We start from the raw sequence: 14,758 nt of genomic DNA on the forward strand, positions 1-14,758 counted from the left end.
TTCAGCAGCTCCTCCTGCTTCATTTATACTGAAAGAAAAAAATGTTCTCCGTTGTATTTCATAACTAACAATTAACACCTGTATGAAATATTAAATGACTTGAGCGAAAAAAAACTCATGGCAGTGTGCTACTCAGAACTTCTAGTGCCAGGATACTGTTAGCTGACAGCCTCTGCGTGCTCAGTTGCTTCAGTCATGCCTGACTCTTTACAACCCCATGGACTGTAGCCCCCCAGGCTCCTCTGTTCATGGGTTCCTCTGGGCAAGAATACTGAAGTGGATTGCCATGCCCTCCTCCAGGGGATTTCTCGACCCAGGGCTCAAACTCATGTCCCCTGCATGGTAGGCAGATTCTTTACACTGAGCCCCCAGGGAAACCCACAATAGCCTCTAACAGCATCACAATATGCCTCAGCTTCCCAGCCAAGCTCATGCTCTCTGTGGGTCAATGACAGCACGTTGGCTGCATACTCCAGGGTTGCCGATTCTGCCCCAGGCCAGACTCCTCCAACAGGCCATCTTCCTCTGCAGCTCCCTGTCGGGTTGGCTGAGACTTTGTCTAAAGCTCTCCCTGCTCAACCATGCTTCCTCTTCCTTTATTTTTCACAGTGAACTTCTCAGTAAATGTCTACTTTGAACTTGATCTCATTTGCTTTTTAAAAACTCCAAATTGATAGAAAGAGCAAATTCTTTTAGCCATATTCAGTACGAAATGATCATGTATACTAATTACTGTATTTATATATAATTATTATACTGATACATATAATAATTATACTATATATATAATTCAAAACAACAAATGAGAGTTTCTCAAGGGAAGATTTGGAGTTTAGAAATGTGTGTATATGCATGGTGTGGGTGGTGGTTTTAGCATCACAGTGTCTGGGAAGTGCTAGTGTGTTTAATTCTATTTCTAATCTTCCCACAATGGATGAGACAGTCCTTAAAAAATGAAAAATTATCCTGCTAAAAGTACTAATATTGCTCCTCTGAAAAACAATCTGAGTACTCTTCTTAGTTTAAGGAACTCAGCTTGACAAGTTCCTGTTTTATAAGTTGCTATAATGTCTACTGTCCCTTTATGTGCTTAGGCTAGAAAACTCAGCCCACTCCCAAGGCCTCTAGGAGCTTTCCCACAAATAGAATGCCACCCAAGGTTTTACTCTAATGACTGAAAGTCCAAATCACTTTCAGCATCAGGATAACCTGGAGCTATTAGACATGCAGAGTGACAGGTTCCACCCCAGATCTACTGAGTCGGAACCTGCATGTTAACAAGATGCCCAGGAGGTTCATGTGCACATTAAAGTTTGAATCACCCTGTGTAGGGCAGGTTCACACCCAGAGCTTCAAGGTTTAAACTCAGTTTCAAGTAGAAGCATTTGTTATTAATAGCATTTTCAAAATCATTTCTTATATTTCAGCCTGCACTGGGAAGTAACTCACAAGGAAGAAGTGAAGACAACACCTTTTCTCTGGTTTCCTGTTTCTTGATTTCCCTGCACTGTACTGCGTGGTTCCTGAGCGTGATGAATCTGAGGCTTGCAAAGCTTGTAGCCTGAGTGAAAGCCCATGGGTATTGTTTTTTTCTTTTTCTTAACCTCAAGATGAATGTTTCTCAGTTGCTTTGAACTCCCTTGAAGTTTCTCACTTTCCTCTCAGATCATTTTCTTCTTTTGCAAATAATGCTTGCTTTAGTTTGTTCTAGACAAAATTCTATGACAAGGAAGGAACTCATTTCTAAAAGAGTTCTCATCCAGAACAAAACAAGGTTTATTTTCATTTTAAAAAATTAACCAAACCTTAAAACAGTTCTAGAGTGGGAAGCATGGCTGTGATGTTTATGCGGGTTTCTTTTTTATTCTTGGCCAGGGCTGTTAAAATGCCTGTACCAATTTCCCTCTTTCTTCTTAATAGTTCTGGCTCCTCCATCCCACATCTCAAGGAAGGAATTACCAAGCTCTTCACTATCCCTCTCTTTGTAAGTATGGCAACTGAAAGGGAAGAATAAAAGTCCAAGTCTAAAGATAATATGCAGTGTACATAATTGCGAATTGGCTATAGAGCATTTATTCCCTCAAAATTGATTGTATATAGACAGACTTCTCATTTTTAATGTTCTTAGGAAAATTTTCAATAATTACTGAATTTTTGTGTGGAAAGGAAAAGAAACCTCAGGTATTCTGGTTTCTTTCTAATTGTCCACATAGGAAAAACTATAGCACACTTGCTGTGAGTGAGTGGAAAATAGTTAATAAGCTCTTTCTGAATAATTATACTGAAAATTTGAACCAGCTTCTCTCTAGGTAACAACTTTTTGAGAGTTGTTGGAATTTTCAAGACATTTACTCTTAAAATGTTTCCCTAAAAATAAAAAAAGCTTAACTTGGGCTATGTATGAATTTGTCTACCAAATCTTTAATTTTGGGAAAAAAATGGAACCCAACCTATTGGCACAGCTGGCAGACTTGTCCACCATTGGTTCCACTCATTTGAACTCTGATATCACCTTGATGAGACATTCAAACTTTTTCTCTGGTTTGGAAGTCCTCAGGGTCTGCCTAGGGCCCTGGTATGAGTGAAGGGGACATTCTGAAGACACTTCTATTTCAGAGCCAGTAAGAGTGCAGCAACACAGGAATTAGAGATAAGGATGGCACATCCAAAAATTATATCTGAACTGAATTCAGATTCTCATTTAAAATATATTTTTGTAAATTCCTATCATGGTGATGATCATCCTCAATATCCACAACATCCCCATTTGTAATCCTATAAAAAATCAAGAAAAAGACTTAACTAATAGAAACCATGGTAAATAAATGGTAATTTGCCATTAGGAAAACATCCTCACGTGTTCAGCAGTATACACCTTCCAGGTTCATGCTGTTTGGTGTGGCCCCAGATGTCGCCGTTTGGTGTGGCCCTAGCTTGGAAGGCCCAGGATGTTGCTTAGCAATAGAACGGAAAGGAAGACATAATCTGTAGAAAGTATCACATGTTCATGGGTGTCTAAGAACTGTCTTCACACTTTCTACCTGTACATCAGGTATGGAGTTGTTTTTTAAGGTCTCTTATTACACATAAATAAACACATTTTATGTTTCTTTAATTTGATACATAGTTTTTACCTTGTGGACACACTGTTAAGAAACTCAGTTAAAGTCTTTGATTGTCCCAATGCCTCTTTTTCTTCTTCCAAAAATTCTCTTGGATAATATTGCGTAGCAGCATTTTTGGGATGTGTCCTAATAAATTAAAAGAAATTGAATACCAAAAATTAGATCAAAGACAAATATAGGTCATGGCAGGTCAAAAATTTTTCTCTGTGACCATATTAGGATATTATTTAAATTCTATATATTGAATTTTTTCCTTACCTTAGATACCAGCTGCCATTCAAAGTATTTGTGAATTTCTCTCTGATGTAATCAGCAAGTTCTTTATTTTAAAAAAATTTAGATACTATTTTAAACTTACAGAAAAGTTTTAAGAAGGGTATAAGAAATTCCCATACACTCCTCACCCAGATTCATCAATTATTAACATATCTAAACATTTTTAATTGGAAGATAATTGCTTCACAATGTTGTGTTGGGTTTTGCCATACAACAACGTGAATCAGCCATAAGTGTGTATATATATATATATATCCCCTCCCTCCCACTGCCTCCCCATCCTGCCTCTTTAGGTCCTAACAGAGCTGCCAGGCTGGGTCCCTATATTATATATTAATAGCAGCTTCCCATTAGCTATTTATTTCACATATTTGGAGAAGGCAATGGCACCCCACTCCAGTACTCTTGCCTGGAAAATCCCATGGGCGGAGGAGCCTGGTGGGCTGCCATCGTCTACGGGGTTGCACAGAGTAGGACACAACTGAAGCGACTTAGCAGCAGCAGCAGTATATATATGTCAATGCTACTCTCTCAATTAGTCCCACTCTCTCCTTCCCATACTTCCCACAAGTCTGTTCTCAATTATTAACATTTTGTTACATTTGTTTTTCATTCTTTCTTCATTTCATTAAATCAGAGTTTCTAAACCAGTGAGATCCTATCCCATCGTCTCAATCCAGGAATATTTGGTAATGTCTGGAAACAATTTTGGTTGTCACAACTGGAAGTGCTTTTGGCACCTAGTGCATAGAGCCCAGAGATGTTGTTAAACACCCTAGAGAGTACAAGACGGCACCCCACCCCTACCCCCCACAAGAGAGAATTATCCAGACAGTGGTGGTGAGGTTGAGAAACTGCTCTAAATATACAAAACCAGAAATAATTTACATTTTGGCAGTAATGACAGCAGGATTCTGGGAGAAATTATTCCAGCCAGTTTGCTCTCGGTATTCGCTTCTACCCCTGGACATTATACATTGTATTATACCTCTGGGCTTTGTCAGTCTCACCCACTAGACTGGGTGAGCTCCTTGATCTTAGGGTATGGGGCTGTAGTAAGATCATGTGATACAGTCCTTAAGAGAGTACACTCTGGTGACAGGCTGCCTGGCTTTGAAGCCGGGTTCTGTCACTTACTAGCTACGTGACCCTGAGCTAATGAATTACATGTTGGCCGAAAAGTTTGTTTGGGTTTTTCTTTTACATCATATGGAAAAACCCAAATGAACTTTTTTTGCCAACCCAATATTGAACCTCTCTGTGCCTGTTTTTTAATCTCTAACTGAGGTTCTTAATGTCCCCTAGCTCACAGTGTCATGGTAAGGATTGAATGATGCAATAGATGCAAATGAATAGATGCAAAGCTTGTAAAACAGTGCCTAGCACATTTTAAGTGCTCCAAAAATTTAGGTTATATGTAATCTGTGTTTGTCGAACAAATGTCAGTAACATGTCTCTGAAAGGCAAGTATATTTGTCTTTACAAATGGCAAAGTAATCAAAAAGAGTGCTAAAGAGAGTTTTGTTCATATTTAATTAAACAGTAACTTCTTTTTTCCCTGCCTAGATCAGTGTCCACAGCAGAAGACAGGATGATGGAGAGAAAGAATGTTGGTGTTGGAACCAGAGACTGGGGTTCAGATAGAACCCAAGCTTTACCTTTTGGTTTCTATCCACACTAGGGCCCTCTGGGTAGGATTATGCGGCTCCTGGTGGTTTCATCAAAGTAGCAACATGACTGAGTCACTCTCACTTTTTAACCTGTGATTTGTTTTGTTGTTTCTCAGCAAATCTATTCATTACTGCTTAAAATTTAAATTATGTTCTAAACATTGTGCTTTCATTTTTAACCTCTTTGCTTTAGTTTCTTTATTTGTAAAATGGAAATAGTGTCTACCTCAGATGGCAGTTGTAAGAATTAACTGAGTTGTGTGTGCAAAGTACTTAGAAAAATGCCTGGTATGTCGTAAGAACACTGTAAACATTTATTTTCATAGTCATTAATCTTTGAACCTTATCTCTGATTTTTTTTTTAACTTCTTCCATCACAATCATATATCCCATCTTTTCCACCTAATTTCTGATCTTAGTACATGATACCAGCATTCTCCTAAGTTACTTAGATGTAAACTATTTGAATTCCTTGTCATTCACTCCTCCACACTTTCCTCCACTTTGTGGGTCAAGATCTGCAGCTATTTCTCGTTTTTTCTCTCCAGCTACATAGAAACAACTGTCCATCATAATCACTCAACATGCATGGAGAACCTACTAAATCTAAAGTCCTGTGGTTAGGGCCCCTGCTGTCATAAGTTCCTTCCTGAGTCTACCCTGGCTGACTCATTCTTTTTATTTTTTTGGAGTATAATTGTTTTATAATGTTGCATTAGTTTCTTCTGTACAATGAAGTGAATCAGCTATACGTATACATATATCCCCTCCCTTTTGGACCTCCTCTCACTCCACCCACATCTCGCCCATCTAGGTCATCACAGGGCACTGAGATGAGCTTCCTGTTCTTTATAGCAGGGTCCCACTGTTTATCTATTTTACACATGGTAGTGTCTATATGTCAATCCTAATCTCCCAATTCCTCCCTTCCTTCCCTTCCCCTGCTCTGTCCACAAGTCCGTTTTCTATATTTGCATTTTTATTGCTGCCCTGGAAATAGGTTCATCTGTACCATTTTTCTAGATTCCACATATATGTGTTAATATACAGTATTTGTTTTTTCTATTTGTCTTACTTTACTCTGTATGACAGACTCTAGGTCCATCCACATCTCTACAGATAACCCAATTTCATTCCTTTTTATGGCTGAGTAAACAGAAATCTCTAGTTGGCTTGACTAAGAAATTTGTCTCCAAATCCAAGTTTCTTTTGTACTAATGAATCACCACTGTCCTTCCGGTCTTACCCTTACTTGTCAATGTTTAATGATTTTTGATGTCCTAATTCTCTGCCAAGACGTGACTACCAGTCCTTGTCTACCAATCCTTGTCTTTCTCTTCATCTCTTTTGGTTTGGCCTGTCTGTCCATATGCTCCCTGACTTCTGACTCATCTTATCCTGACCCCTGGTATCGATGTACATGTGCTCTAACTTAAAAAATTCACCCAAGGATTAAGTGTAGTTAGAAAAAACATCAAAAGGAGTTAGATTTGGGGGTCCTTTAATGTTTAGAAGTTGGGAGGACAAGGATCCAGTAAAAGAGACTGAGAAGGAGCTGCCAGTGAGTTAGAAAGAGTACATTAAATATTGCTCATAAGCCAAGAAGAAGAGACAGTCAACCATGTTAAATACTGCTGAGAAATGGAGAGAGAGGGTATCTGAAAACTGGATTAGGCATTCAGACCACTGCAGGTCTTTGGGGACCTTGTTAAGACTAGAGTGGGCTTAAGACAGAATGGAAGAAGAGAAGGTAGAATTAGCAAATGTGGAAAACTTCTGTGAAGAGTTTTGTTGTTAAGAAAAAAAAAAGCAGAGAAATTAGCTAACTGTTTGTTGGTTCTAATGATGGGAGTTTTAGAATTTTGTATTTACACATGTCTCCTTTTCACTCTTTCTTGGTTTACTGCCACTACTTTATTTTAGACACTGGTCACATTTTACCTGTGACCAGGTTTAATTATAGAAGACTCTTATCTGGGCTTCCCAGGTGGCTGAGGTGCCTGCAATGCAGGAGACATGGGCTTGATCCCTGGGTCAGGAAGATCCCTGGAGGAAGGCATGGCAATTCACTTCAGTATTCTTGCCTGGAGAATCCCATGGACAGAGCTGCCTGGCAGGCTACAGTCCATAGGGTCGAAAAGAATCAGACATGACTAAGCGACTAACACACACACACACACACACACACACACACGGACTCTGGCCAATCTCCTCAACTACAGGCTTTTTTTCCCTCTCTGTACTCCAATACATACTGCCTTGCTCATCTTATTTTTTTTTAATTTAAATTTTTTTTAATTATGAAAGTATGATAACACATTTACAGGAGACTTGGAAAATACAGGATAAGGTTACATATAGTTCCATTATATATTCCAATTTTTTTAAGTAGATAAATTAAGATTTTTAGTTGGAGTTTCAATACTAAGCTCTCAAAAATTAATCTGGCTCAACTTATTTAATAGCTTTAATCTTTCCTCTTCTTTGCTTCAGAACTTGAAAAAATTCCTTCCTGCCTGCCACAGAGAATCTGCTTCCGTCCACCCAACCTGGGCTAGTCCTTTGCGAACTCTGCTTATACCACCCCCTGGAACTGTTCAGGTCATTAAAAAAATTCTGGGCAGTTTTCTCTTTCTCTAGGTCTCAAAATCATATCCAACATTTGTGGCTTATCTTCTATGATCTAAAATTACTTCAAAATAAAAGTTTTTTTAATCCTAAAAATAAGCCTGCGTGCGTGCTAAGTTGCTTTAGTCGTGTTTGACTCTTTGCGAGCCCATGTACTGTAGCCCGCCAGGGTCCCCTGTCCATAAGATTCTCCAGGCAAGAATACTGGAGTGGGTTTCCATACACTGCTCCAGGGGATCTTCCTAACCCAGGAACTGAACTCTCGTCTCCTGCTTTACAGGCCCATTCTTTACCACTGAGTCACTGGGGAAGCCCCTTTATACAGTCATATATATACTTGTATTTCATTTTCCTAGTAAGATTTTTAAGAAGCATTGGTAATTATAATTAGTTTTTCTTGAGCTGGATTTCTCTGTGGAGATGTGGCATCACTGTCAATTAGTTTCTATTATAAAGCTCTGTCACAGTAATCACAGATACTGCCAGGTTTTACCATAGTTGCTTTTTTGAAAAAAAAAAAAATATATATATATATATATTCATTTCATACTTACCATCTTGTCTGAGTACTTGTTTCCTTGATTTGGGGGACTACTTGCATGCCAACATCTCTCTCAAGTTGCTTAAGAGTGAAATTTTTATCTGGGTAGGCTGTACATTCAATATAGGCATCTTTCACACTGGAAGCGTTCTGGTCACTGAACTTAATGGGGGCGCCAAATTCACTTCGTTTTCGAGAAATCATATATGTAATCTGCAACACAGGTGAGCAGTAAAGGAGACAGAAGTCTCTGGAGAAGAACAGATGTGTGGTCGACAGCACTGGTGCTCTGCCCACATCCTCCTGGATGTAATTTCTGTGCACCTTTCCGGGTCTTGCGCTCTCGGTTCCCAAAGCCACCACCTATTGCTCCTCCATGGAGGATGCTCTAGGGCTACCAGGTCACTTTGCCTGATGGCACAAGGAACAGGAAGTGACTGGCAGTTTATATCCTGACCAGGGATAGACAGTAGGAGACACAGGTAAGCCCATCTCTTTTGCTTTAGTTTGGGACAACTCTGAGGTATAATTTACACTCCAGAGTTCCCTAGGGGTGCAGGCTGAAGCCTTCCCTCTGCTAGACTTTTGCCTAAGAGTGCACCCTTGCAAGGCTTCTGCCATGTCTCTGTCCTGCTGCTCCCCCCATTCTTTTCTGAGACACTTTAATCACTTGTACACAATTGCTCCTGGAAGGGGCTGCTCTGGGAATGCCCTAGTTTCCTAGGGCTGCTGTAATCACATACCACAGACTAGGTGGCTTAAAGCAACAGCAATTTATTCTCACTTCTTTGTGGAGGCTAGAAGTCTGTAATAAGGATGGATGTGTGTATATATAGCTGATTCATTTCCTTGTACAGCAGAAACTAACACAATATGGTAAAGCAACTATATCCCAACTTAAAAGGAAAAGAGCTGTTAGAGGGTTGGTTCCCTCTGAAGACTCTGCGGGAGAACGCGTTCCCTGCCTCTTTTTTTTTGTTGTTCCCTGCCTCTTTCCTTGCTTCTGCTGACACGGCCAGCAATCCTAGGTGTTCCCTGGGGGCAGATCCATCACTCCAACCTCTGCCCCCATCTTCCATGGTGTTCTCCTGGTGTTTCTGTCTTCACAACCCCATCTTCTTATAAAGACCCCTGCCATAATGGATAAAACTCCCCTTATTTCCTTTCTGAAGTACTGGGGGGTAGGACTTCAACTTATCTTTCAGGAGGAGATATAATTCAACCCATAACACCCACCTAAGACAGTGACCATTCTTCTATCAAAAGAAAAACCATAACTCCACAGCAAACATAGCAAAGCATATGGATTCCTCAGGAATAAGTGTTGCTCAGCTCTAGGGAGGTGATAACTGGAGATCATATTCAAGCTGCTGACCTGTTTTGTAGATTCCTTAACTGATTCTTCTTCGATTTCTTTTTCACTGCCCAAAGAAACCCATGGTTTAGAAATAGGTGGCCTATAAATATATGTTTCTTCAGGAATATGATCTTTATATTCTTCTTGTTCTTCTGGTAGTTCTGGGGGCTGGAATAAAATAAATAGCATTCTAAGATGTACTACCAGAAAACAAACTTACAGTTACCAAAGAGGAAAAGGGAAGAGAAATAAATTAGAAGTTTGGGGTTAACATATACATACTAATGTGCGTGAATGTCTGCAAACTCGCTCAGTTGTGTCCAATTCTTTGCAACCCTTTGGACTGTAGCCCACCAGGCTCCTCTGTCCATGGGATTTTTCCAGGCAAGAATACTGGAGTGGGTTGCCATTTCCTTCTCTAAGGGATCTTCTTAACCCAGGGATCGAACCCATGCCTCCTGTGTCTCCTGTATTGGCAGGTGGATTCTTTACCACTAGCACCACTTGGGAAGCCCCATATACAAACTACTATATATAAAATAGATAACCAACAAGACCTACTGTATAGCATGGAAACTACACTCAGTATTTTGTTATAATCTATAAGGGAAAAGAATCTGAAAAAGAATATATATGTAAGTATATGTGTGTATATATATGTGTGTGTGTGTGTATATATGTCTGAATCACTTTGCTGTACACCTGAAACTAACAACATTGTAAATCAACTATACTTCAATTTTTTAAAAGAGATAAGTTCAGCAAAAAATACACACATATATAACCAAATTTAGGTTATAGTTATACATGTATATTTTGCAATGAACTTTACTTTTAGATAAATTCATGAAGCTCTCCCTTATTATTTTTCTTCTTTGTTGGTTCATGCTGTTCAGTTATGAGAAGGAAACTAAGCCAAAAAGGGAAGAATAAAGGGCAAAAAAGAAAGAATTTAAGGACAAAAAAGGAAGCTGAAAGAAGAAAAAGATAGGAGAAGAATAAAGGGGAAAGATGTGTGATAAGAAAAAAGTATTGAAGAATATGGAATGCTAAAACTCGATAAAATACAAAACTAATTTTCTCTGATTTAATAATGCTTTTTGATAAGAGGATTACATGTATGAATAAACATATCCACTAAATTATAAAGAGTGAATGTTTTTTTAAACCAAGATGTCCACAAGGAAGAGGTGCAAAGAGATACAGATATGGATATAAATACAGATATAGATCTATAGATGTTCATTGCTACCTTATTCATAATAGTGAAAAAAATGGGCAATTAAATGAATGTCAGTAAGGAAAGGGTTGATACACTGTGGAATAATCAGAAAATAAAATCTCATAAAACAATTGGAATGAACAAACTCAATCTGTATGTATATGATGTCGAAATGTATCAAAATGAATAGATCCTAGAATTTTACAATTCAGTGAAAAACAGAAGCTGCAAGACAAGTTGTGTAATTTTATGTAAATTTTAAGCAATAATATATATTATCTGTAGAACATACATACATGGTGACAGTATGAAACCTTGAACAAAAGACAACAACAACCTTAGAACAATACTTCCTTATAGAGATGTTTGAAAAATTGAATTAAGAAAGATGTGTAAGAGGGAGTGAAACGTTATCTGTTATATTTTGTTTCAAAAGACTTTAAAGTAAATATGATAAAATATTAACATTTGTTAATTCTGTATAGATATTTGTTTCATCATGTATACCTTTCTATACACTGGAAATATTCCACCATAATAAAAAACTAAAACACAGAGAAAAACAACCATAAAGATGAAATTGAAAATGTTGACTAACAAATATACCAAATTTAGAAAGTTTTAGGTATTTTAAAACTCTATGGCGTTCTTTTATTTTTCTTGCTACTGGGCAACCATGCAAACTCCTTTGTCTCCCTCACTTTGACTACACTTCATCATGAGGATGCTAGACCAGAAGGCAACTTGTTACCTTTCATGACTACTTTGAATGCAACACCCCAAAGGTGAATTGACTTCATTTCCTTGGAAACTATCATTCTTTTATTTTTTGCTTATCTTTGACACCTCATTCCCTTCAACCGCCCAATGACCAAGTTGTCCTTTCAAATTTTTGCTTTTGAATAATCATAGCAAATATGTATGAAGCCCCAGCTTTGTGTCAGGCGCTGTACAAAAGGCTTTTCCTGTACTGGCTTATTTAATCTTCATGACAGCTCTACTGGTACCACCATTTTGCAGGTAAGAGGTTCAGTAACTTACCTGAAGTCATGGAGATGGCAGGAGAAGAACCAGGAATATAGGCCAACGAATGGCTGAGAGCAGATTCACTGTTTCCACTCTCATTGGGCAAGTGAAGGGCAAAGAAGGAGATGTCTTAGCTGCCTCACTGCACACTTACTGCTCACCTCCTCTAGGTCCCAGGGAATCAGAGCCAAACAAGAACAATCATGAACGTGTCTGCTCCCCACCCCCAGAGGTACTGCTTCCTTCTGACAATCAGCAGGTTGCACTGACTTAGGGTGTGCTTACATTTAAATAGTTTTCCTTGCCCTCTTCAGTTCCAATAAGATAAAAGTTAAGTCCATACTTGAAGTCTCTATCATAGACAAGGAGAAGCTCATCTCCAGGATATTCCTACAAAAATATAATCAAAAGAGAAGGTTAATGTTCAGCAGTCATTCAGTTTCTTCAGATATTGACACCAAATTAATATTTCTTTAATCAATCAATCGTAGAAGAAAACCATAGTGCTAATCTATCGTTAATAACCCCAAATTGCAAAGTTATTTTATTAACTTACAAGAGCTCTTGAAACACAATGGGTGGATAATATATATGGCTGTGTCCCTTCACTGTTCATCTGAAACTATCACAACATTGTTAATTGGCTATAACCCAATACAAAATAAAAAGTTTAAGAAAGAAAGGAAAAAAATAGAAACCACAATGGGTTCAGGGAAATTTACCATGCAATTTTATTTCTAACGAGGAAAAAAAGAAGTATTCCTTTTATCTGGTGTTGTACTCTTTAGCACGTTTGCAGACAAATTAGGACTAAAATTATGAACGTTTACAATCAAAGCAGTATGGGAAAATAGAGTAGGTTCCCTTTCTAGTTAAAATAGGGCAAGAAGGAGCTTTTCTGGGTGTGGAATAAGACAATCTGTCACTGATAGGAGTTTGTTTTTCACAAAGGGTCATTGAGAGGGATTCCCAAAGAGACATGGACAAGATAGCATTTGCCCAAGGTAATGGGAAATGTCAGATTTGGGCTCAAGAATCTCTCCAACTTTTGTGATTATGTATCAGGAACCTCTTGAGGTAAGGCTGAAAAATAAAGAGGGGTGACATACCTACCTGAACAATTTTTTTGACTGGGTAGAAATCAGATACTGCAGCTCTGTTTGCAAAGTCTACAAAAATATCTTCTTTCTTGATAAGTTTGTAAGGTTGTTCTTCTGTGACATCTTCATCTACTCTGCAGTTAAATATTTCCTGGGTCTTGGTAGTTAATACTAATGGATAAATTTCTGGATGACCTGAGAAAGGCAAAGTGGATTTAGACATTAAATATAACCATTTAAAATATGAACACTAGGAAATATGCAGTTGTTTGCTTTAAATAATTGTCTTGCTTAAAATTTTAAAAGACTTTAAAATCATTGTTCATATTTTAAAAGCAAGTTTGTCCATTATAAAAAATGTCAGCAAATAAATTTATTTATAAAACAGAAACAGACTCACAGACTTAGAAGACAAACTTACAGTAACCAAAAGGGAAACGTGGTAGGGGAGAGGGATAAATTGGGAGTTTGGGACTGACATATACTCACTACTATATTTAAAATAGATAACAAACAAGGACCTACTGATTAACACAGGGAACACTACTCAATATTCTGTAAAAACCTAAATAGGAAAGAATCTGAAAAAGAATATTATATGGATGTGTGTAACTGAATCACTTCTTTGTACAGAAGAAACTAACTCAACATTGTAAATCAACTATACTCCAAAATGAAATAAAATTTCTTAAACGTCAAAAAGATAAAAAGGCAGAAATAACAATTACCCATAATACTATCTCTCAAGAGAGAACCTATATTAATTGTTTGTTTCATTCCAGTCACTCCATACATATTAATAGTATCTTAAATGAAATTCTAAATCCTGCCTTTTGTACTTAACATTACGTCAGTAGAATTTTACTATGACATTATATAATTTTTCTAATGCATCATTTTAAACTAGCATAATTCTGTAGCATAGTTTTTAATCACTCTGTTGTTGGTAAGCATTACTTTTATTTTTCTAATTTGTTTCTAATGATTATAAACAACTCTACAAACAAATATCTAGTTTATAAAGTTTTATCACATTTCAAATTCTTTTCTTAGGATAGATTTTAAAAGTGAAATTTTGGTTTTAAGGTATTATTGCCCTTTTAGGCTCTAACCTAAACCTGTATTGCCTTCCTAAAACACCCCCCACCCTCTCTGTTCACCTGCTGCACTCTCTCTCACCAGGTGACCTCATTTGCCCTCACAGAGAAAATCTGTCTGTAAAGCAAAGAATCCTGCGACAGCCTGCAGCCCTGCCCACCAGCTGATCAGCACAAGCCCTGACTTTCTGCCTTTCCCTCCAGTCTGAAGACCTGCCTGCCCCTCTTGGCCCTTCTCAGTCCATCAATGCTTCCTCCCTACTGGCATTCCTACCTCCGTGCTGTTTGCCCTTAGTATGCCCTTGAATAGGTACCTCTGCTCCCCAGCGCTCTTTTTCACAGTCAAACCTGTTATTCAGTTCTTCACATCTTAAAGCTACTGACTTTCCAATTAGGTCATACTGGTAAACCTGGCAGTGAGGAAGAAGGTGGGATAGGGAGTTCCTTTTCCCTCCTCTGGTTCCCCAATCCCAGAACTGCCCCCAGAAGAGGAGGAGGGGAGGTTCAGGAGGCTTCCACTCCTCTTCTTCCTATCCCTTTGCCCCCACCCCAGGTCAGTGCTGGGCAGCAGCAAGCCCTAGGACAGTGGATGGAAGGGAACAAGGTATCATTTTGCCTGTTGCCATCTCTTCTCTCAAGCCTTCTTCTCATTTTCTTTTTTCTTTTTTTATCATCACTAGCTTCTACCACCCCACTCTCAGTTCTGCATTTACCCC

The 14,758-nt window shown here is 38.3% G+C and overlaps 1 protein-coding gene across 12 annotated transcripts in view; it reads right to left on the minus strand.

Annotated features, from left to right (window-relative positions):
• DNAI3 (dynein axonemal intermediate chain 3) overlaps positions 1-14,758 on the minus strand; it is a 106,790-nt gene that overhangs the window by 72,669 nt on the left and 19,363 nt on the right. For all 12 annotated transcript variants that reach the window (XR_009493788.1, XR_009493789.1, XM_059884546.1 and 9 more), the window contains 5 exon segments: positions 12,959-13,140; positions 12,131-12,235; positions 9,616-9,765; positions 8,254-8,453; positions 3,135-3,251 (listed from right to left, as the gene is read on the minus strand). Coding sequence is in view for 10 of the 12 variants with exons in the window: in XM_059884546.1 (XP_059740529.1) it covers positions 3,135-3,251; positions 8,254-8,453; positions 9,616-9,765; positions 12,131-12,235; positions 12,959-13,140 (754 nt within the window). In the remaining 2 variants the exon portion in view is untranslated.

This window comes from Bos taurus, chromosome 3 (assembly GCF_002263795.3).
Source record: "Bos taurus isolate L1 Dominette 01449 registration number 42190680 breed Hereford chromosome 3, ARS-UCD2.0, whole genome shotgun sequence".
NCBI classification, from domain to species: Eukaryota; Metazoa; Chordata; class Mammalia; order Artiodactyla; family Bovidae; genus Bos; species Bos taurus.